The following is a 22,987-nucleotide window of genomic DNA, read 5'->3' as shown; positions in this document are numbered from 1 at the left end:
CTTTAAGCGGGAAGTCGAGCGCGGTACCTATCCTATGGGATTTCCTGAGGTACCAAGAAGCAAGCTTGGAGACCTTCTGCTGGTCAAACTCAGCTTGTGTAGTAGCTGGCGGCGCAGGATCCACCGAGTGGAAGCCGTATTCCGCAAGAGGGTTTAGGGCCAAACGTGGATACGAGCGTACAAGAGCCGCCCTGTGAGCAGCTTCCAACTGCTGCTTCTGTACCTCTTCGAGGCGATTGGTAAATCCACCACTACCTCTGGAAGTTGAGAAGCCAGGAAACGGACATGGTGTTCGCAAGGTTTGAGCAGGGAGAGGTGCACCTACGACGCTGGTAAAGGAGTACTCGACTCGTAGTCGAATATCGCTGAATTTCCAACGAGGAAAACTCGTTGCCCGTGGCGTGGTGTGCGGTGCCCGGTTACCGAGGGCTTGGTATGTGCTTTCCTTGAAGCCGCGGACGTATTGACCGAAGTTGTGTCGCGTGCAGAAGATGAAAAAGAGCTCTGCTTGCGAACGCTCTCCGACCCAGCAAGGCTGGGTCTTTTTCGTGTCATAGACACAAAGCTAGTTAAGCAGAGAAGATGTGAAGAATTTCCTGAGGACGTAAAGGTATGAAAGACACGCGAGCCTCGCACGTGGCGACAGTTAAATGTGAATTGTGAGTATTTACAATTTGAACGGGGGAAATGTGTAACGGGGTCCACGTACCCTGGTATCAAAGGATGGGTCACACAAGATGGTATGACCGTACAAAGGTGTGGATTACACAAGACGATGTAACCACACAATAGTGTGGTTTGAAAGTAACAAGAAGCCACTACATGGCGGGAGTACGAGAAGTTATGCGTATTAATTAGGCTTTACTATTTGATTAGGAAACCTAGAGATTTAGATATAGGCAGCTCTGCCACAAATAAAAGATAAATAGAGTTTCAATTTTGAACGGAAAAGTGCTTTCGCCTTGGGTTACGGTTTTGGGTAAGCAGATTGCGATCCGCTACACTCATACTGGTTCTAGCATAGAACGTAAGGTCGGTGACTTCCACTAAGCAAATAGCTACGGCGGCCCCGCTGCAGAGAGTGATATCTGTCCAACTCGTACCAGTAACAAAGCTACGAAAATGTATAATCTGTATCTATTATTACCTGAGTTCGTGCATTGAATTGTTGCATTTATGTTGGCACCCTGTAACAAGCAATATGAGTTGCCACACGGAGATAAATGAGATAGATTATAAAAAACTTGCGATTTGCGAGATCCTAAAAGCGCAGAAGGTGTGAGACGGCCAATTTGGATGGTAGCGATCGCTATGCAAGCTCATGGGGCGGGTACAAAGACCTTCGCGCTCGCCGTAGAGGGCAATACAATGATCGAAACAGTTATTTGTGCTTAAAGGGATCGACGTTTAAAATTTAAGCAAGTGATCACTGGGATCAACATATAGAACGATAGTTGAGCTTTCAATACCAGAGGTGAAGCACTTGAAGGTGCGGCTTGTTGCCTGTGGTAATAAACACGTCTTTAACGTAGTTCGGCTTACCTATACCGCCATCATATACATGACGATAGTAAAGGTGATTCTACCACTCCAGATATCTGAGGGGTTACGGCAAAACACGACGAAATCCCAAACATCAACATCAAGACAGACACGGAGAAGACCTTATGATCCAATCAATCATTGACATGCTCCTGCAACGAAGATGATTCAAATGCAGCTTGAGTATATGAGAGCGATTATATAGTATCAGTAAAAAAGCTGTGCGGCTAAGCGATTACTGATTGTTATGACCTTGCTTTTGATTAAGTATCTCGGAACCGTGTCAAGGTCTCTCGATATGAAAGGCGACACACGATGCGCGCAAATGATTTTGATCAGAAAAAGGCTAATGATCAGTTATCGCGAAAGTACGGCATAGTATCGGCTAACCTAATGCATACGACTGGTGGGATAACGAAGTCATGTGAAAGTGTGCTGCTGCGAGAGAACACGAAACTCGGGTCGCCATTTATCTGTCCTTTTCAGTCGCTTGTTGGTAGTCTAAATTGGGTTGCACGATGCACGCGTCCAGATTTCGCAGTGGCTAGCAAAAAGAATTTTGCGTCATCTTAAAATAAAAAAGTAATGAGCCACAGTGTTACTACCAACCGCAACATATCTCTGATGATCGTGTCTGACGGTATTGCTGTATTTGCTGCCGACAAGTAGATAACGGTACATACTGGTGTGGTAGTGCTGCTAAATGGTATTTTCGTAAGCTGGCCTCCAAGAAGTATGGATGCTGAGTGTGTCTCGGTGTCATAGATGGTACGCGAGCTTCTTGACATTCCACAAAAGCGCGTCTGCGGTGTGTCAAAGATGGTGCACAAACCAGGGAAACTAAACGTGCTGGTAGACGCAATGTCACGTCGTTCTGATTAATCCGAAATAGATTTTAGTTCAGCTAGCTCTCACTTGACCGACGCTCGTGGTGGCTCATTTGATATCGTCAGCTCGATCGTTCTATCATGAACACTTTCTCCGAGCTGTCTATGTTGGTGCCCTTCGTGTTTGGGTGGAAGAGACCAGACGTGTGATAAAGGTTGACGTGTAATTCGTTCTTTTGCTGGATAGACAATTGATGTATTTCACCGTGTTTCACGGTCTTCGAAGTGTATCACTGATAAATCAGGCAGTGCTGAGATATGCTGCGTTCCCCGGAGATTACATATGCTAAAAATTTAAAATATAACTTTTAGGTCGTATCTCTTCTGCCAGAGCTCATAGAGACGAGTTGGAGCGATCGTGTTTTGCAGTCTTCTGGGCTATTAGATTCGTTGTGGCTTATTGTAAAATGGTTTTGTTAAGGCGGAGCTCATGCGCGCAGACATGTTAACCGAAGCACTGAAACAACACCAAGTCGTCGGCTTCAGTGGGGTCACACAAGTTGATGCTACTGTGGTGTAATCGCGGGGAGGATATTAGAGTGGAAGGAATACGTTTTGCTACCATATACCAAAAGGACGTATTCGAATTGAGTGCACTCAGAGATTCTTACTTGCACTCTGCACAATTTGTTTTTTGTCAATATCCCCATCTTTATCGTCACAACATCTTATTTGTGGTACGATTCTTGAAGTCGATGCTATTAATCCTCGGATGGAAATCTCTGCACACACAGAGACAATAGGAAAAGCCACTTCTTCTTTTATATGCAGCAGCAACAAAAGTTTTAGTATTGTCAGATCATTTTGTCAAATCCCCATATTGGTTTTTTTGCAGCACTTTTAAAACTTATTTTGTTCTTCGGGAATTCTGCAGTTCTCTGACAATAGTTCATGTCTGTTATCGTGCTCCTCATGTCACCCTAAATTGCCGTGTTTGTATCTTACCCTTAACGTTTGTAATTTCCCTGCTCCTACTCCACCACCTGCCGCCCATACCAACGTAGTACTCTTTGCCGCTGTGCGATGTTTGGCTGTAGGGACAGACTGAATGGTTCTGTGATAGTCATTCTACGTAGGATACAAAGAAAATACTTGCTTCTGCATAGCAATTTTTGCCATTATGATTACTCAGGTGTGCTTTTTCCTACTTCATCTCAAATTCGATCAAATTTCAAGAATGCATATTTGACTACTGTAAAAAAGTATTTTTCGGAATGCAATAATTGATCATTTGTGTATCACATCTCCACCCCCTCTCATCATAATGGCGCTGTTACTGTTGGTGCTGCTGTTAGGGCTAGTAGCAACCTGCGTACAGACTTATAGTATTAGTGGGACCGTGTATCCACAAGGCTCTGTGGTGGAGAAGGTGCATCCATTTAAAGTGCAAGTAAATGGTGGGGAGCACACGACATTTGTTCGCGCTGACGGCTCTTTCGTTATACGCGACCTAAAGCCGGGGCGTTACGTTATCGACATCCCGTCAACGCAGTTTCTTTTTAGCAAATACAAACTGGATATAGGAGTTGATGGCTTTACTCGCGCTCTGGAGTACAAGTATCCAGGTGCCCCCAAAATACATGCCTCCTACCCTCTAGTCGTGGAGCCTGTCAAGCAACTCGATTATTTTGAACAGCGCGAGAAATTCAGTCTATTAAGCCTTATCATGAGTCCGTCCTTCTTGACAATTGTGGTACCGATTGTTCTATTGTATGTGCTGCCTAAGCTATCGGAAGGAATGGGTACGTCTAAGAAATGCACACAGACGGTAAAATATTTTTTTCTGACGTGTTTGCATTTGAACAGATCCAGAGGAATTAAAGAAAGCGCAGGAAGAAATGGGATCTGCCGATCCATCTTCGCTGCTAGCAGGAATGCTTGGCGGCGGTCGAGCCAATGCTGACGACAGCGATGATGACTGAGACGTGATTTCCAGCATCTTCTAACCTCTTTGAGAACGTTACTTGCAACCTAATGTCTTTTAATGAAATAGTCATTGACCTGTTTAAAGAAACATAGTCACGTTCGGGTTCCAGCTTCGATTGTCAACCGTGGTTGTAGTCACTTGATGAGCCTCCATAACCATGCCGCTTTCACTATCCACATCCTCAACACTAGTGGCCATAGCACCCCAGTCATTAATAGGATTGCCCTCGCGCAAAGCAGTCACGATCTCTTCCATTTGATCTGGATTTCCGCGCATGGTTATTCGAACTAGATTTTTATCCTGGCGGTCGTTGCTGGCTCCTCCCTCTAGTCCACGCTTCTGCATGGCTCGAATTACCGTCTGACGAAACATCACCTTCTGCACCTTACCACGCACTTCCAACCACCGGCTTCTGACTTCACCACCCCTTTGTTGCTCGTAGCTGCTCATTTACGTATTGATTTTTTGATTATAGAATCCTGTTTAATTTATGGTCTTCTTCAATCCATAGATAGACGTAAATGCATCAAAAACCAGAAATTTAATTGCGACCGTGGTTGAGTACTTTCATCCTGCAGTAAAGACAATTAACAACGCCGACAGCTTTTGCATTTGCCAATCATCCATTGAACTTCATGACGCAAGAACCTCTTAATTTTCTCCAAGTACGTGTAATGACCAAGCTATTAATACTACGTTCGCATCTCTCTCTTTCACACATCACTAATGTCAACTCTACTATCTGACTGTAGATCTCGCCTTTATAAATTTACTCATTTACATAATTTTCACCATTGATAACCTGGTGAATACCGTCGAACGTATATTTGGCAGGTCAAACACGAGATAACTTAGCTATCAATGCTGAGTGCAAAGCCGAAGAAATCAGTATTGGATTCAGATACACGCCATGTGTCTGGATTGATTTTTTAGAGATCAAATGTAAGACAGTTTTTTAGTTAAGAATAAGCGAAAGCAGCGTCACTTTAACATCTTAAAGGGGAAAGGTTTTGGAGGGGAAGTCCATGCTATTTTATAGCAGCGTCACCGTCAACGAAGGACAGCCATTGTTGCTGATTTATTGCTCATCACATTGATCGATGAAATTCGTAATTAAATTTGGATTTACTTGAGTCTATTTGTCCAAGTCACGAGTGACCCAGATTAGTTTAAGTTACAGCTGCTGTTATTCGTAGATGCCAGTTAAAATATTGCCATAATGAAGGTTTGTGGAGCATTTGCTTTTTCTGGTCATTTCAAACACTTTAATGGTGAAACGCGAAACACATCAGACCTTAAGCTTACCCAATGGATTATGAGTTGAGCAGGCCATTATGACTATCACCTTGTTGAATTAGTCTTGGAAAAGATGAAAACATTTTGAAAGAGTATATTGAGCCAGCCCTATGAAGCACTCTCACCATTATCTACGCATCTATTTCTCTGCGGTTTTCTTCTTCTTGTGTTTCTTCTTCTTCTCCTTCTCTTTCTTGTCTGTCGACATCTCAGCGGTCTCTTCGATTGCCTTCATCTTTTTGTGCTTCTTTTCTTTCTTTTCCTTTTTCAGTTTAGGCTCCTCTTCCTCATTCTCCATCTCACCATCTTCCTCGGCTTTCCGTTTCTTACCGGACAAAGTCATGTCAGCATCAGCGTTGTACGACTTGCTCGTTTCAGTCTTGACATACTTCTTTGCTTCATTTTTAGTCTTACCATTGCTGTTTGGCACACCTGAAAATCCATTCTCTAGCTGCCGCACACGGGCCTCGACTTTAGCACGGTTGTCAAAGCCAATCGTAGCTTCTGTAGCATCGCCTAGTGCATCCACACGTACAGCCAGCGCAGTTTTCGCAGCTAGGACACGCGAAATCTTACCCTTGTGCTTAGGGGCGGTCTGACCAATCAGTGAAGCATGATAGATAAGCCCATACTTGGGAGTGTCATGCTTGGTCTTCAGTGCGCGGAAAAGAGCTTTTTCGGCACCAAGAATCTGTACAGTAGACGCAGGATGCTTAGCTAAGTTCATCAAGGAACCAGCATGGGCAATTAGACGAGCTCCGACTAGCTCACCCACCATTACGGTAAGGTTGGGTGCGATGGCGTTCATGCGGTTTTTGAGATAGTCGAAAAGCTGGGCGCGGTATTCTGTCAAAGAGATGACTTGGTCACAGAGAGCCGAAATATTGGTGACGTCCTCTTCAGAGATATCTGTGCCCATGGATATCTCACAGACCTCACGCATTGAAGCCTCGACGTCTTCGGACAAAATATCCGAGAAGTCAAGGGATTTGACTTGCGTACGCATACCCATCTTACGTACGCATTTTGCGTACTGCAAGTTGTCTGTTACAATTTTGCCCATTTCAGGAAAATGCCAACCGAACCACTCGCGTACACGCATCGAGTACGTATTGATCTCTTTGTCTAATTCGTCTAATAGACCAATAGCTTGCACAATCATAGTGTCGACCTTGTCGGCACTAAATTTAAGTTTGTACCGCGAAAGCGAGTGTGATAAACCAAGCGTCATGGCCTTGAGGTCATCATCTTCTAATCCGGTAATAAGTGTGTCCATGTTTGCACGAATCCCACGCATGATCTCGTTCACTGCGGTGTCGTTCACGCAAGCAATGCTGAGTTTTTCCTTGATAATTGCACCAAGGGCTTTGTCTGAAACGGCCAATTTGTCTTTAAGACCAGCATCCACGACATTTTTCTTTAAAAACTTTCTTAGCGTCTTGCCCATCTTGCCGTCCACCATTTCCGTAGCAGCAGCAACGGCTTCAGTAGTATTTTTAAAGGCATTGAAACCTTTAAGCTTCAGCACTTTGGTAGCTTTCTCTGGCGTTGCAAAGTACTTGTAGACGTCATCCGCACTAGCAAGTTTGGCTTCATCCTGTACCTTAAAGAGCGCATGCCCTGCCGCTGTCTCAAATAGAACCAACATCGTAGAATATGAAGAGAGAAATATAAAAGATAAATACGAATATATCGAGTGGCTGCACGAACAGATCATTTCAGCCAATCCATCAAATGAAAATTACAAGATATACCGAATGATTGGCTATAAAATGGCATTTGTTTTTCACTGGTGGTGGAGCATCGAACTAATTGCCCATTCCTCCGAAATCTCATTATCTGTTGCAAAGTTCCTCTCTAATCAAGTAAGTTTTTGTGTCTATGTTTCATATTGAGTAGTGCGTGGGGCCGCTCGGTGTATAGTGGGCAGTGATGGATAGCTATGTCTATGGTTGCTCCTACTGATAGCGCCTCTCGACTATTATTTGTCGTAGAGAGTTTTGGGTTACGCGTTATAATGACGATGTTTCTTAAGACCGAGACTGTCCTGCGTGACTGGTGCGGCTCAATGTCTGTCTCAAACGGCGACTTAGAGTCTCGCTGGAAGTGCGGTGGTACAGACGTGTTCTTAACCTTTCTTTTGATGTGATCTGCATCAGACTTCAACATGGCTGACTATGACCAAGACGAAGTTGTGAACGGTGTGACTGTCCGCGACGTAAAGCCCGCTGACTTCATTAAGGCTTATGCTGAGCATTTGAAGCGTTCAGGCAAAATTGAGCTACCTGCATGGTGGGATGTTGTAAAAACCGCTTCGTTTAAGGAATACTCCCCAGCGGACCAGGACTGGTATTACATTCGTGCCGCTTCTATCGCCCGCAAGGTATATCTGCGTCAGTACACTGGTGTTGGCTCCCTGAAAAAGGTATACGGTGGTGCCGCACGCAAAGGTGTACACCGTCAGCACTTCCAAAAGGCATCAGGAGGTCTAATTCGCCACATCCTGCAACAACTAGAAGAGATGAAAGTTGTGGAGAAATGTCCCGAAGGTGTGAACAAGGGTGGTCGCAAGATCACCAGCCACGGACAGCAAGATTTGGATCGCATTGCCGGCCAAGTTGTCCGAGCTTAAGTTTTTAGTTACGCAAGCCGCCAAATTCAGAGAGCTATTTTGCAATTAAATTTGTCTTCTGTCTAGTATTTTTATTATGTTCATTTGACGCTAGATCACAAATATCTCCGTGCTAGTGTCTTTATCCGGGCGTCGAACACCTCGGAGAAAATTGGCGTATCGTACTCGTAGAAGGGGTTCATCAACAACTGCAGATAACAAACAACCCACATATTAGATCCCATGAAGAGAAACACATCCACTATACTTTTCATCAGATTCGCACCTTCACGTAAAGCTCATGTACTTCATGAAAAAATGCCTTGATTGTATCGTCATTTCGGGTTTCATGCAACAGCAAGAATTTGATACCAGATGCCGTGACGAAGGCCGATACAAGCTGATCGTTGAACCGATCCACGACCTTAAGCGCCATGGCAGGCGTCGTCCACATGAGCTCGTCGACTAAGTCCAGTGATGCATGTAGGACGAATTCATCCACGTGTGCGGTTTCCTCGCGTCGCGCCCGCATTTCCATCTTGTACAGCGGCTCCCTGGAGCCAACTACGACGAACATCGACATAACTATATCTCAAGTGCAAAGGAAATTAATGCACTGTGTTATTGATTGTAAATACCCCGAAAATTGCGTTGGAGTCATATCTAAATCTCGCTTTGTTTACAGTCTAAATCTGAAGAATAAGGCAATTCAATATATTTAAGTGAATGTCGTACTCAATGGGTCTCACTATTAACCGAAGATATTGTTTTTGAGAGCTCCCCGATTTGTCAATTGTTGAGATACGATGTGAAAAGTCAGGAGTGTCGTGCAGTTACATACGGCTGTTAAACAGTAGACAGTCGTACGCAGAGGCATGAAACATGCCAAATGTGGATACAACAAATGTGCGTCTGTGGACGGGATACTGGTAAAAGTGTCGAAGGGTTTAGTAATATTCAAGTGGAGTTTGACGACTCTGGCGGCGTGAACGGATGTCTAGTCCTGAAGCTTGATCCAAAATACAATCGTATTCTAGGGATAGGACCGACTAGAAGTCGAGAAAATCAGGTGCCACGTAGTTTCCGTTTGGTGGAGCACTGGCGAGTTATCAAATGAGAAGCAGAAGTGCTTTTCACACAGGCACGAACTAAACATAAAACATAACATGATATTGTTCGAATCAATAGCAATGTAATTGCTTGGTGTATTGAGCAGACCTTGGAAGGCAGGAGCTGCGGTGAGACGAGCTATCACGAGCGAATGTACATCTACAGAGTGTATTCCAGTTGAGACGAGAAAAGACCACTGTATGTCGTGGTCCTATCAGGACTAACTTGAACATCTGAAACATTGTCTCGTGTTCCTGCACTGGTAGAGAGCTTGAGCAACCGGGAACCGCAATCTCGCGTACCAGAGACGTAGAAGTAGAAATTTGACTGTCAGTCGCGAGAGGAAGAGTACTGGAAATAGATAGGATCGTTAAATCTCGCCACGACGTGAACGTGTCAGTAGCGTGTGACGGGGCCACCGCGCGGTGCATGAATTTGTTTCGAAAAAACTTATTCATGGGAAAGGAACGGAATTAGTTTATTGCATTCCTTTATTTCCTCTGACAGCAGATCTTAAGGCGCTAAAAGAATTTTTATACGGTAATATGTGCAAGGAAGTGTAGCACGGCGAGGTCAGCGGAACGGCACCAACAGAAGAATCGAGTTCGTCATTTGTTACAAATCAATTTGCCTTTTTGAGGAGTCACAAGGCACAGGAAGAGGGCGCTGTTCACAACAGTCCCTCAAACATTAAACACACGTTTTCGCGGCGAGGAAGCAATTCCAGACGCTGTGGGAGAAGGACAATCCCGACTTGGAGGGAAAAGAGCGATTTCAGACCTCAGAGGTAAATTTCGACGGAATTAAAATGAGCTACGTGTTCCTTGCTACAAGCAAATCACCCAAAGGGCTTTCAAAAGTTTTACTTATAGACCTTTGGTTCCTGATTTATATATCAAAGGTGTACTAGGGTTAAACTCAGATTTAACAGATACAAGATCTTGGGTGTACCGAGCTCGAACTTTGAAAAGCTTAAATTTAACTTTTGTGGAATGTATCCTGTAGAAGGGTCTGGCTTATGTCACCCACTTCGAAAGACGGAGACACTTTGGTCTGGTCACCAGTACAACTTCCCAGGTCAAAACCAGCATTCTGGATCACACAGAACGTTTTGACTTCAATTGAGATGCCACGTATTCGTTTGGGAACACCATATATATGTGTATGCAAGCGACGGCGAGGATTCTTTTTAATCAATTCCCACAATGCATGCAAAAGGTACATAGATGCGACGATATGAAATGGCTACTGTCGGTCATTACAGGCACGAAAGCGACGAGTGGATCACCTGCCTTTAAGGGTCCTACGGATCCTTCATGTATTACTAGGAAGGTGTACCACGACATGTCGACTAGAAATTATTTTGCATGTTACCTTAGGAAGAGGTAGTGCACCATGAAGATGACCTAGAACCCGGTACCGAATATTGCGTCAAACAGCAATAGTCTCTGTATGACGTCGTCGACACTTCTTTCAGTACAAATCACGAAGTGGCTTGGTGAGTGAAAGAATTTTAAACGCTTAGCGCCAACTTTCTCTGTCAGAAAGGCTAACGGCAAGCTACAAATTGCGCAAACTTAGAATGAATTTAGTTGCCATGTTATCGGCGCAATCGCCAATTTCTGGAAATGATGTGCTTCAGAATCGAATGGTCGGCCGTATTTTGTTTCGTGCCTTGAGCCATGCTTATATATAATCAATTGCTGATGAAAAACAGCAGTAATTCTCTAGCTGCGTTAACTATCTTGAACAAGATGATTGGGGAGTGAATAGATATGCCATAGGTACGTTCCAATGCGCCAGCGACGTTCAATGATCTTGCGTCGCAATGTTCTGGCCATACTGTGGCTATGCGCAAATCCATTTCAACGATATACTCAGCTATAGTCGCGCGAAAGCGAAGAGTTAGATGTGGATTGCGATATTAAACACATGTGAGCGGTGCTCATGTGTATGCGATTAAAAAGCTAGGTATAAAACAATATTATATCTGATCACTCGAGGTGTTATGCCCCCGGGAACAGAAGCTAAAGCATTTATGAACATTCCATTACCTTTCAAATCTGCAATACCACCGAAAGAACGATTATTATTATTCAAAACGGACAAAGTGATCTAGGAATGATCATGAAATGAAATCAGATTGATCATAAAGTTGATGATTTTTAATTGCGACGCAAAATTTTTGAAGAGCCCACGTGTCTCACGGACCTCTCCTTTCGATGTAATCTCTCTGCGACATTGCTCCTAGTGTTATTTGCAGTCGTTATTATGTGGCTTCACCATGGTCTTTATAAGACTCTTGTTTTTAGGCCGAGATACACGTGCACCACAACAGGGTCTCTACCCGTTACACCATCATCATCTGCTAAGACGTGTCTCCCATTAGGATCACAACCTCTTTTGTTCTTTACCGAAACAATCAAATTGAAAGCTATATGAGCATCAGCTGCACCAGCATTTTTTTCCTTGAATTTCTGCCTAACCATATAGCTCGACATTATGCCAAGAAAGACGCAACCTTATGGCCGACATTACGAAGGGCTGTTTGCACGAGGTAGGCAATATTTTTTGTTGATGATTATTGTCAAAGCAGCTCATCAGGCTCTGACGCGCCCTCTGTGTCTTATTAAAGGGCTACACGGCTTTGTCGCTGTTCTTCAATCGAAGCCCTCGAAGAGGTATAAATGACTACTCACCTTCGCGTAGCTGCACAATCGTACCCAATTTCAAAGCGGAACGTGACGCTATGGGAAATATTAATGAGGCGGGTTTCACTTAAATAAACTTATCTTTTCACGAAGCGTTCAATGTGCTGTCAACGTGCACACAAGCCACAGTGACATTCGACAACGCTGGTTACGGCTACGTGACGTCGATATATAAGTTACAAGTCCAGGGATCCGACTGAAAACATTTACGCATTGCTGCTTAGTCCTCAGATGTTTACGTATGTGAGCTTGTAGCTCAGTCCGTGCACGCGAGACTTACTCCACATGCGCTTCCAGACACGAACAGTCACTACTCCTCACATGGACTATTTGCAATTGAATTAGCAAATGAGAACTGTATGCAGACCAGTATCAGTGACGAGAACGGTAAAAATCGGCTTGAGCATAGCGTAATATAGGCTATTTACTTTACCAACTGCGGCTTTACTGGCATAATCAAAGTAGGCGTCCATCTGATTTATTGCTTGGTAATTTTTAAAGGTAAGGAGATTGGTACCGACGTCGGGGTAGGTCTACGCCCTCGCCTAATTTGCATGCTATAATTATCCCTGCTCATTCCCACGAGCATGCGCTATTGACTAATGCTGCTTGGCTGGTCTTGTTTGCTAGTGAAAAGCGCGTTGTACTGATTTATCTTGTCTCTCCCAAAGAAGGAATCTATTATGTGTGTACTTTGTCATGAGGCTCAGCAATTCCAGATAGACCCAAAAACTACCAAAGCGCCTCGGTGTAGGGAATAGCCATTCGTTCTGCGGGAACCTCTTCTACAAAAACGCTGGCTTACACTTCATTTCATAAGAAAAGGCTTATCGGGAAACTAGCGAGCGCCGATCCTCACATGATTGTCCCTTCACATTTTTGAAATTAATAGCGCGACGAATCACTGCGAGAATATCAACGTGCGTCGGCCACCCTTTTTAAATTACGCTCGGGGAGCAGCACTATCGAAATGACTGGCTAGAGACGCGCCAAGTTGTTCGCCAGCTCGACCACTGCTTGAGAGTATACCCCAGATTAGGCACTAGGGTTTGTTGAGATGTATAGTTGTCTCTTGTTGAAATTTCGAAATTATGTAGCTCATGTGAGCGAAATTATGATGCGGCCTTACTAATTTTACAAGATCCCGATGCTGGATACATTTACGTACGTGCCGAGTCTGCGTTTGGAACCTGCATGGTGCTTTTATGTATCCTGAAATACAGCCAAAGTGTCTTCATTTATGCATGACGCTATCTTCTGAAAAGTAAAGCTTCGCTGATATCAGCAAGTCGAACTGTACCCTCGTCTGCAAATCGAAGCATGTTGTGGAATTGCCAATTACACGCGCAGATTATTTTAACAATTAATCAATCGTTTTATGAAGGCCGAAGAGTTGTAAAAGGCGTGGATCAGTTTAAATTAAAAGTATGAGAGGAAGTCGCTCCAGGACCGTGGTCACTTTAAGCAAGTGTTCTAAATGACCCCCTCCGCGACACTATCAACTTTTTCTGGTCCGTTAATGAATCGCTGTGAACATGTTTAGACTACCATATAACAAGGTTGACATCATTTTATTGTAATGCGTATATCTTGTTCTGATACAAGTTTCACAGGAAAGCCACATCGGCAAAAGACTTGACCTTATCTTCAGCGACAGTGTCGCTGACCACGGCGGGATGAGTCGCTTCGTTATGTCAGTCAGAAAAATATTGTAACGCTCGAATAAGTTCAAGTTATGCCCATACTGATACGCTGTCAGTACACTTTTGATCAGTGCAGACTGACTTAGGGTTTCGATGCATGCGACAAGGATTTATCTTTTGGCACGTTTCACTCGTGCGCACATAGTAGCTACTGAGCCATTAGTTAAAGGCGGTAATGAAGCCATACGTCTTTTCTCTACCAAGATGCTCGCTTAGATGCTTCACATAGATGCTTGTTCGTGAGATTTCTGCCTTGATATACAATTGCACGTTACATCTCAATCATACTCTGGATATAAAACATTAATTATCAGAAGAAGTGGCTGTGAAAATGGGCTTGACAGCCCTTATAAAAACTATATTGAGCTCCAAGCGCTATGCACATAACACTTTGCGGCTGACTCGTTCGCCGTAGAAGTAGCATCGTCAAAGCATGGCGGCAAAATTGTGACTTGAACAGCGCACAATCAGAGCGTCGAGAGACCTCGTCCGCCACCACATTAAGCCAGCCAAGCATGTACTTTAAGTACATTTTGCAACGAAGGTTATCCTTGTCGATCAGGTGTGGCGACAATGATGCCATGCAGAATTATGGATGGTCTGTCTATGTCGCAGATGTTTTAAGGCGAAGCAGGTGTACCCTAAATTTGACATAAGCATACGTAATGGCAAGTAGGTCATGATAGTAAAGTGGGGAATATTTAATCTTTACAGTTTTCTTGCGAGTACAGAAAGCAATGATGCCTTTATGCCAGTTTGCCGTTGTTGTCACACAGCCTATAACATAGGATAAAGCGTCACAGACAAGATACATTGACTGGTCGGAGCCAAGCCAAGCAATTTCTGTAAATTTCTTCAAAAAGATGAGACTGACCAATCCACTATGGTCTTATCATTTGCAATATACCCGCAGACTTTGTTCCTTTAAGAACATAGAATAAGATTTCTAAGCAGCCAAGCGAGTCATTAGCAGCTTTAACGAAAATGCACTGCATACGATGCCGTATGCGGTGCATTTTTTCTATTTCGTATAGGTTGTTGTAAGTATGCGCTTTAAGCAAGTTTTGGCATAACTTAAACATGTATGCTCACGGCGGACCGCAGCTCCGTAGTCAAACAAGCCTCATTTGTCGCGATATGAAGGTATCTGTTCGAGCAATTGCGCGGAGCAACGACCGCTGTGCTGAAGTCACATACACCAACGCAATGCGTATGCGCCAAATATTCATTTCACATCTCCATAGGCTTTTGGACGTTTTTTATGAAAGGTATGGATCCCTGTGTCCCTTGACACCCCCACATATAAGTTCCTTTTCGGCTTTGTCGATATTGATCGACTTGCTTATATCAGCCAGATCATACTTCGTACTGTTTCACAAAGTAATTATGAAGATGCATCATACGCTTATTTCGCGCTTCGGTCGAAAACAAGTATTCATAGTACCATAAAATTATGTATACATATAATTTGATGGAAGTGGTAAAAATGTACTCGGCGCAATTATTCACTACAAACGCAATGTCTGCAGTCTCCACGAATAATCTGTAAATACTGCAGTGAATGCGAGCACACTCTGCACTTATATGCGGGGTTCTAGACGGGTATCGTGATTCAATCTTATAAGCCGCTGGACACAAGCCGTAATGTTAAAGACTCCGCTAAATCAAAGGTTTTATAGTATCTGACTACCTTTTACCTTAGAGCAGCAACTTGATTTTGAGCAACTTGGGGTGTCGTGCAACCCGAGAGCGTGTCTGATCAACAAAAAATATCCAGAGCTGTTTCTGAAGCACGTGAAGACTCCCATCAAGCCGCGACGCACTTGCTCAGTCTCGAATGCTTCTACGGCTAAGCACACTAGGATCGTCTACCCCCATGAGCGACCTGTGTAAAAGGCTGCATCGTTTGTGCAGTCCACCCGATCTCACGTAGGAGAAGTGATCCGATGATTTCTATCCATTCCCACAGGTCATCTCCCCTCAGGAGGCCCGCCTCTGCTTAAAGCCACAGCGGCAAGGGAAACAGGATCTTCAGGACGAATTTACCCCGGGTACTTGCAGCTGACGAGAGTGCAAAAGTGTATCGCCTTCAATTGGCAAACAGGGTCATAAAAATACGTCATCTAGCCCGGTAAATATAATATAAGCCATGTTTAGCAACGTAGACGTTCGTCTATGGCGTCGTCCCATGCTTGTCTCCGTGAGGTGTAAAGCACGACTCAAATGTTGAGATGGATGCCCTTTACCTCCAATTCCAATAATTAACAGCTTCGCTGCTCGAATTGACACGGTTGAACTAGCTACCGACTAAGGGCTCAAATTACCGCAAGGTCGGTCTACTGAAACTTATGGGAAGAGCGCTGCGGCGGGCGACTCTGACTCTGCTGCAAAGACAGTAAAAGCTGAGAATACACCAGGTTGTAAGCGGCTCTATACCACAGCAATCTCGCCGAATCGGAACCTATGTCTCCCCCCAATATATTTTTCTCTGGCTTCCGATAACCCCCTGGTGACAATTCCGGTAACCCGCCGGCCCACCAAACGCCCCATACGAAATTGAGCCACCTGTTGCTCACCAAGAAGTACCAAAGGAAGGCGACCCTCCTGTGGAAGGCTCTCGTGAGATCTCACAGCTGTCGACTCTCTACGATTGTCATGGCATGAACCCGAGGCTAAGACGAGTTAGACCTTATATCACTGCCTCGTTTGAGGCAACCCCAACTGTAGCGAGGTCACAGAAGATGGTGTGATCACATAATGGTGTGGGTTATACATGATACTGTGACCATAGAATGGTGTCGCTATAACTAAACAACGTGTCAGTACTTGGCTGTAACAGCCAGTAGTTATATATTTAACAAGATTTTACTATATAGATAGGAAAAAGTAAAGATTCAGATACAGGCGGCTTTGCCGCAGGTAAAACAGAGAAGTATAGTTTGCATATTTAATTAATTAGCCTTGGGTAAAGGTTGATTTTACTCTTGCAGTAAGCGTATTGCAATCCGCTACATTCACACTGGTTTAAAGTATAGAACGAAGGTCACCGACCTCAATTAAGCTTCCTTTAGGCAAAAGAACTACGGCAACTTCGCTACACCAACGGTTCAGAACGACGTCGCAGCACTGGGAATGATGTTAGCTCCACTTCAAGTGATGGCTAAGCCGATGCTCTGTCCACAATAGCCATTCACGTTCGACTGGTTTGTCAAACTGAGATCGTGACATGGCTTCATTAAGCCCACATAAAGTGTGGAATATGTTTCTGTCCGCTACAGAATTTTGAGCTCAATACTGCATTTGCAAAAAATGTATGGTTTGATGTGGCGCGGTTGCAACTTAGCCTTATAGACCGCAGACGCCGAATTTAGTTCGATTGATTGCATTAAACAGCATTCATCGCCCCAATATATTCTTGTGCTTCTTGCATTGACATATGACCTTTTTTGCTTTGTCTCTCAGCCCTACATTGCGCACCTGTGTCTCGGTATTTCTAAAAAGTGGCTTGTCTGCCCCCGCCAATTTTACACCTTCGTCCACGCGTACCACTACGATTCTCTTGTAGAGAAGTCTATATTGTGGCAAAAAAAGCTCCTGGCACATATCGCTAGAACGACAACCTAGGCAATTCTGACATCCATTTAATGATGCTTTGCGTGAATGTCATACTAAGAACAATCACAATCAAAGTACTGACACACAAGTCTTCTCATAGTTGCTAACGTTTTTCTGTGAAAATTTTTTAGCCATTAGATGCGTACTGACGCACTTGCATAAAACTCTGACTTGTAAAAACCAGGATCTTTGACAATGGCCCCAATATCGAGTCTACGGTATTGCATAATAAGTCTTATATTTCCTTCCACTTTGCTGCATCGCTGGATTTCATTGCTGACTTGCAATTTGGCTCTTTCATCGTACGCTGCGACGCAGCATCGGACTTCTCGTCATGATCTTGGCATGATGACCAGCGCTCTGGTTGTGAAATTGTTGCAGATGGTTTCAGTGAATCTGTGCGCTGGTGTCACTGCATAGATGCTCCTCAAAATCGAAGTGGAGAATACATTTATCGGTCTCGTCAGTCTACATCAAAACTTCGTTCGCGCCTTTATCGTCTTCAACGCGAATGAAAAGCGTAGGCTTCTTTCCTATGCCCGTTTTGATCAGAGCTTTACTATCGCAACCGAAGTAAATTCTTCAGCATAGGGTCACCCAAATATTTTGACATACTTGCCAGTTTAGTTCTAGTCCAGCGCAACGACCTCAGGTATCGTTCGGCTATTTCATTCTAGCTTATCAACGGGTATACGACATACATATACAACTTCTTGAGCTGGAAGTGACATGAACAAAATGTCGGTGTCCTCACTGATCCAGGCGCATCACCGCGTAGAACTCCAAGCATTACTTGATTCGACATGTAAACTTAAATGAAGCAAGCGCCTTGACCTTTGAGCGATGACAGGTAAATCGTTCTGATCAATGCCGCTTTTTATGCGTCATTTGCAGCACGTGATACAACAGCTCAAATGATACAATTTCGCCAAACCAAACAAATGGTTGCGAAAGTCCCTCTCCCTCTGCTCAATATTGGCTCCCTACAGTGGCTGTCGGTCAGTACTCACACAAATTTGCATCAAGTACTTGACAATTCAATAATTACTTTGCTGTAGTAGGGACAGCGCTAGCAGCACACATGTCCTAAGGAAACATGCCCCCACTCAAACTTTACACTAATTTCTTATTTATAGTACATGAAAGCTGTATAATGTGTACGCGTAATCAAAATACGGTATCTTTCCCGCTCGTTACACGTTGCCCGCTCACGCAGCCGGCAGCAGATGGGCTCAAAGGCGATGGTACAGCAGAGCGCTACAGCAAAAACAAAACTGCTGATATTTTAGCACTAAAGAACTTTACTGACGATCGAGACGTGTATCTCCGAGCACTGTGCTGTATGTTTATCCCGTGCTTCAAGAGTTATGATCACTTGGAACATTTATAAGGCATAACGCAAGCCGCACACGATGCATATGGCCCAGAGTTGCTGGCTGGATGCGTGGAAGATGACTAATAAAGATTAATCTGGTTTGATCTGAACTGAAAAAATTGGTAAGACAGAGAAATATTCTCTAAGTTCCTAAGTTCGCAAATCAAACACGTCACAGATTGGTCTGGGCAATCATTGGGAAATTACATAAGCGGTAAATTCGGTAAATTTGCGTATTTTATACACTAGCGTTCTGATGGTAAGGAGAGGAACAAGCCATTAATTTGACTCTTTGACAACTGGGAGATTGAAAGCTTAATATCGTGATAAATCCGTCAGCAGTGGGGTGGTGTAGCTGTATGAAACGAAGACCTTTACTGCATTAGTATTTTGATGTGATGTAAGGACAGCAAAGCAATGAAAGCAGACTAATTAACTAATTGTTGGCTTAAATTTAATTTCCAGGTTAAAACAATCCTAAAACTTAGATTGAGTCAATCATCATCTGTAAATTCAACTATGACACTGTTCTTTGCGGAAGGCTCGAAGGACACCGAGTTGTCAGACGCACAACTTCGCGAGATTGTGCGAGCTACATTGCAAAAGCTCGAGACGCAACGCGGTGATGAATTTAAGAAGGTGGCGATCGTTCCCCCAGACTTTACGCGATTCCATTCGTACGCATCAATTGATCTACTTCATAAATGATGTCATAGAGTAACAATATTTTTTTATTGTAGCAAGTCGGGGGTGCTGTCGCAGTATGCCTATGAATATTTAAAGGGAAGAGTTACGGACGTACTACCGGCACTGGGAACACACGATGCCATGACAGATGAGGAGATCAGCAAAGTAAGACACGACACAAGTAACATGTTCATATCTTACTGTAATCTTATAATTGTGAACAGATGTTTGGTGACATACCGAAAGATCTTTTTCGTGTGCATGACTGGAGGTGCGCTGAATATTGGTGGAAACTTTGTATATAACGAGATTTAAGTGCAGTTTGTGCTACTACTAGGAATGACGTTGTAACCATTGGGGAGGTGCCTGCAGAGCTCGTCTTAAAGGCAAGCGATGGCAAAGTTAACGAGCCGTGGCCAGCCCAAATCAACAAACTTGTATGTAGTCGTTTGATTTTGATTTTCCGGTGTCGCTAGTTAATTTATTTCGAACTTTCAGTTGTGGGATGGTGGTCATGATCTGGTGCTATCTATCGGCCAAGTTGTTCCCCATGAGGTTATGGGTATGGCTAATTTCAACAAGAATATTTTTGTTGGCACTGGCGGAAGCGAAGGTATCAACTTTTCGCATTTCATTGGAGCTGTTTACGGAATGGAACGAATGATGGGACGTGCCGACAATCCATTGCGTCGTATTCTCAATTACGCTTCAGTTCACTTTCTTAAAAAGCTCCCACTTATCTACATACAAACTGTGATTGGCCGCGGGTGCGACACTGTTGTAAACTTCATGTCTTGTTGCTTAAACTCACTGTTAGCTGTAGGGGAAACGGCGACCTCGTGACTCGTGGTGTGTTTATAGGTGACGATGAAGAATGCTTTATGAAGGCTGCTGAGCTATCCCTGGAAGTAAACTTCGAGCTTCTGGATGCACCACTTGATAAAGTGGTTGTGTATCTGGACCCGAAAGAATTCAAATCTACGTGGCTCGGCAACAAGTCTATTTATCGCACACGCATGGCTATTGCAGATAATGGCGAGCTCATCGTGCTTGCTCCTGGGGTGGCGCGCTTTGGAGAAGACAAACGAATTGACGAACTTATTCGCAAGTATGGTTATCGCACGACCCCGGTACGACATCAATGCACAAATTTTACAAAAGGGAGCTAGAAATAGAAGTCTCATGTTTTTTTAGGAGGTGCTTGCTCATCTAAATGCCAATCGCGACTTGATGAAGAATCTAAGTGCCGCAGCTCATCTAATCCACGGCTCCTCGGAGGGCCGCTTTCGTATTACATACTGCCCGGGACAGCTTTCGCAGGAGAAAATCGAAGGTGTGGGTTTTGGCTATGGGGAGTTGAAGGAAATGATGGCCAAGTATCCAGTGGAGAAATTGCAGGATGGCTGGAATGTGGACGCGAACGGCGAGCGATTCTTCTATATATCAAACCCAGCATTAGGTCTATGGGCTTATCGTGGTCGGTTTGAAAGTTCCTCGACGCCTGATTCTACCTTAACGTCTGCAAGTAGAACAACAGAGACCAACCTCGCTACGTCTGCGGATCCAAGTCAAGCATGTGTTGACGCTGGTGTCGGTGGCGGCCCTTTTCAACACACGTAAAGACCAGCTTTAAACTGCTTCGCCGCTAACTTAGAAACTGGTTCGAATCATTTCACAAGTTCTTTTGATAAGGTAGTCGATACCTACACAAGATAATTGATTTCACCGAGGTGTCACGGTTTTGATTCACGTCTTCACCCCAACTAGGCCTGTATCCAAAATTATACAATAATAAACCATTATGCTTCCTACTATCAACTATAAACGCGAAGTTGTGACAACTTTCTCGAAAAGAGAAGCTCGTTAAAAGTCATGGGGATTCTAAAAATTTGACAATTCGCATCGTTTGAGGAAGACAGTTAAAAAAGAGCTGCACACATTAGATAAAGCAAAAACGCATGCAATATGGTATCACAAGATGATCAATCTTATCAATAGCAGCTACGACTCCACAGTCACTTACGAAGAATTTTTGTGAATCAAGGGAGTTCACGCCAAATGTTTCAAATATAAAATTTTCTTTTTGACCATGGTGGTCGATATACGATTTGCTCCGGCACGTATTCTTCTTACTTTTATGATGACGCAACCAAGTGTTATATTATTTGCCACGCGAACAAGCTTGAAGAATTTGTCAGCAGTACGCACGAAAAGGAAGATATATCGTCGCAAAAAGCCCAAGACCAGAAAAGATGTCTTGCTATTTTAAGCAGAATTGTACACTATATCAAATATTGCAAACTTCTTGCGCAAAAGACCAAGCAGACATAATGAATGCGTGATAAGAAGGCATGAAACGCTGTATGGCTTGATGTACGAGCTAAGGCATTTTGTGTAATGCGACTTTTCTTGTACGCAACTTTGGAATTATTCGGAGGTCGAACTGATATTTTTTGGGGGTGATTTTAATATACGACTGAACTTGTACTTGTGTATGTACCTTACAAATACGTAAGGTGTGTGCAATCGTACGTAATTTACATAGCACTTCTCTGTAATTTTTAGTACCAAAGTATCAGGCGCTCCGACAGAGCACGATAATCCTCAACAGGAGGCAGTCGGTGCACAAAGGGCTCCAGACTCTCGAGGTCTTCCGCACAGCGGTGGGCGGCCTCGGAGAGATGTTCGGCAGAGTGCCGACAACGACGGGCTTTGTCGTCCAACACTCGAACAGCATCGCGGGTCACCAAACGGTGATCGACCATCCGCCGCCGACTCATCTCGATGAGAATGGTGGTGTCCGATACCGTCGAGGGCTTGAGATGTGCGTCCCGCAAAGCCACGGACGTACTCTCCGGAGATGCCCCGCGTGCAGGAGACGAAGAAGAGCTCTGTTTGCGGGCGAGGCTGGTAGTCTTTCCGGAGATGCAAGAAGAGGATATTTTTCGCCTGCGGGCGCTCTCGCTACTAGCTAGGCAGGCTGTCTTGCGTGTCGTTGACACAGGGCTCATAGAGCGGAGAACATTTAAGGTTGTTCGTAAAGAACGTTGAGGTGTCTCAGACACGCGAGCCTCGTATGAGGCGACTGTTAATTGTGAATTGGGGAAATTCACAATTTTAATGGGCGGCGAGAGTAACGGGGTTACACGTACCCTTGTATGAAAGGGCGGGGGTACGAACATACAGAGATATGTATTACACAAGTTAGTATAATCATGACTACATCGTAACAAGGCGCCATCACGTGGCATGATTGCCAGCAGGAAATCATATTTCTATATTAATAGGTTTTGCAATTTTAATACGGTAATACTATAATAATTAGGAGAACCTAGGGTTTTAGTTAGTGTCGGCTCTGCAGCGACAAAAAGCATCACAACAGTTTTGATTTTAACAGAAGTGTTCGTTTCCGTTACTTAAAGAGAATCGCAGTCCGCTACCGTCGTAATGGTTCTTGAAAAGAACATGTCATTGTCTTATGCTTAGCTTCCTCGAAGCAAAGAGCTATGGCGGCCCCGCAGCC

The 22,987-nt window shown here is 44.1% G+C and overlaps 8 protein-coding genes across 8 annotated transcripts; 5 read left to right on the top strand and 3 right to left on the bottom strand.

The window, feature by feature from the left end:
• Nucleotides 1-3,693: 3,693 nt before the first annotated feature.
• Nucleotides 3,694-4,351, top strand: PHALS_05066 (er membrane protein complex subunit 7 homolog; the record flags this gene model as incomplete). Its single annotated transcript, XM_024722805.1, has 2 exons — nucleotides 3,694-4,171; nucleotides 4,236-4,351. 2 exons carry the CDS (start codon nucleotides 3,694-3,696, stop codon nucleotides 4,349-4,351), a joined length of 594 nt encoding a protein of 197 aa, XP_024573844.1.
• Nucleotides 4,352-4,434: 83 nt separating this feature from the next.
• PHALS_05065 (Acylphosphatase-like domain) lies at nucleotides 4,435-4,806 on the bottom strand (the record flags this gene model as incomplete). Its single annotated transcript, XM_024722802.1, has 1 exon — nucleotides 4,435-4,806. One exon carries the CDS (start codon nucleotides 4,804-4,806, stop codon nucleotides 4,435-4,437), a length of 372 nt encoding a protein of 123 aa, XP_024573843.1.
• A 977-nt stretch (nucleotides 4,807-5,783) lies between these two features.
• PHALS_05064 (Ribosome biogenesis protein-Nop58p/Nop5p) lies at nucleotides 5,784-7,300 on the bottom strand (the record flags this gene model as incomplete). Its single annotated transcript, XM_024722801.1, has 2 exons — nucleotides 5,784-5,799; nucleotides 5,859-7,300. 2 exons carry the CDS (start codon nucleotides 7,298-7,300, stop codon nucleotides 5,784-5,786), a joined length of 1,458 nt encoding a protein of 485 aa, XP_024573842.1.
• A 294-nt stretch (nucleotides 7,301-7,594) lies between these two features.
• Nucleotides 7,595-8,284, top strand: PHALS_05063 (40s ribosomal protein s19; the record flags this gene model as incomplete). The annotated part of the gene is made up of 2 exons (XM_024722800.1): nucleotides 7,595-7,766; nucleotides 7,812-8,284. The coding sequence occupies 2 exons, from the start codon at nucleotides 7,595-7,597 to the stop codon at nucleotides 8,282-8,284; spliced, it is 645 nt and encodes a 214-aa protein (XP_024573841.1).
• A 95-nt stretch (nucleotides 8,285-8,379) lies between these two features.
• Nucleotides 8,380-8,801, bottom strand: PHALS_05062 (snare-like superfamily protein; the record flags this gene model as incomplete). Its single annotated transcript, XM_024722799.1, has 2 exons — nucleotides 8,380-8,472; nucleotides 8,550-8,801. 2 exons carry the CDS (start codon nucleotides 8,799-8,801, stop codon nucleotides 8,380-8,382), a joined length of 345 nt encoding a protein of 114 aa, XP_024573840.1.
• A 3,096-nt stretch (nucleotides 8,802-11,897) lies between these two features.
• Nucleotides 11,898-12,155, top strand: PHALS_05061 (uncharacterized protein; the record flags this gene model as incomplete). The annotated part of the gene is made up of 2 exons (XM_024722798.1): nucleotides 11,898-11,930; nucleotides 12,009-12,155. The coding sequence occupies 2 exons, from the start codon at nucleotides 11,898-11,900 to the stop codon at nucleotides 12,153-12,155; spliced, it is 180 nt and encodes a 59-aa protein (XP_024573839.1).
• Nucleotides 12,156-13,404: 1,249 nt separating this feature from the next.
• On the top strand, nucleotides 13,405-13,764 carry PHALS_05060 (uncharacterized protein; the record flags this gene model as incomplete). The annotated part of the gene is made up of 2 exons (XM_024722797.1): nucleotides 13,405-13,509; nucleotides 13,690-13,764. 2 exons carry the CDS (start codon nucleotides 13,405-13,407, stop codon nucleotides 13,762-13,764), a joined length of 180 nt encoding a protein of 59 aa, XP_024573838.1.
• Nucleotides 13,765-18,555: 4,791 nt separating this feature from the next.
• On the top strand, nucleotides 18,556-21,084 carry PHALS_05059 (Domain of unknown function DUF2088; the record flags this gene model as incomplete). Its single annotated transcript, XM_024722796.1, has 8 exons — nucleotides 18,556-18,742; nucleotides 19,319-19,454; nucleotides 19,518-19,629; nucleotides 19,689-19,735; nucleotides 19,802-19,901; nucleotides 19,963-20,231; nucleotides 20,288-20,594; nucleotides 20,659-21,084. The coding sequence occupies 8 exons, from the start codon at nucleotides 18,556-18,558 to the stop codon at nucleotides 21,082-21,084; spliced, it is 1,584 nt and encodes a 527-aa protein (XP_024573837.1).
• Between the last annotated feature and the right edge of the window lie 1,903 nt (nucleotides 21,085-22,987).

Source organism: Plasmopara halstedii (genome assembly GCF_900000015.1).
Source record: "Plasmopara halstedii genome assembly, contig: Scaffold_287, whole genome shotgun sequence".
In the NCBI taxonomy this organism is placed as follows: Eukaryota; Oomycota; class Peronosporomycetes; order Peronosporales; family Peronosporaceae; genus Plasmopara; species Plasmopara halstedii.
Note: the sequence above shows the minus strand (reverse complement) of the source record. Positions and strands in the feature narration are given on the sequence as shown.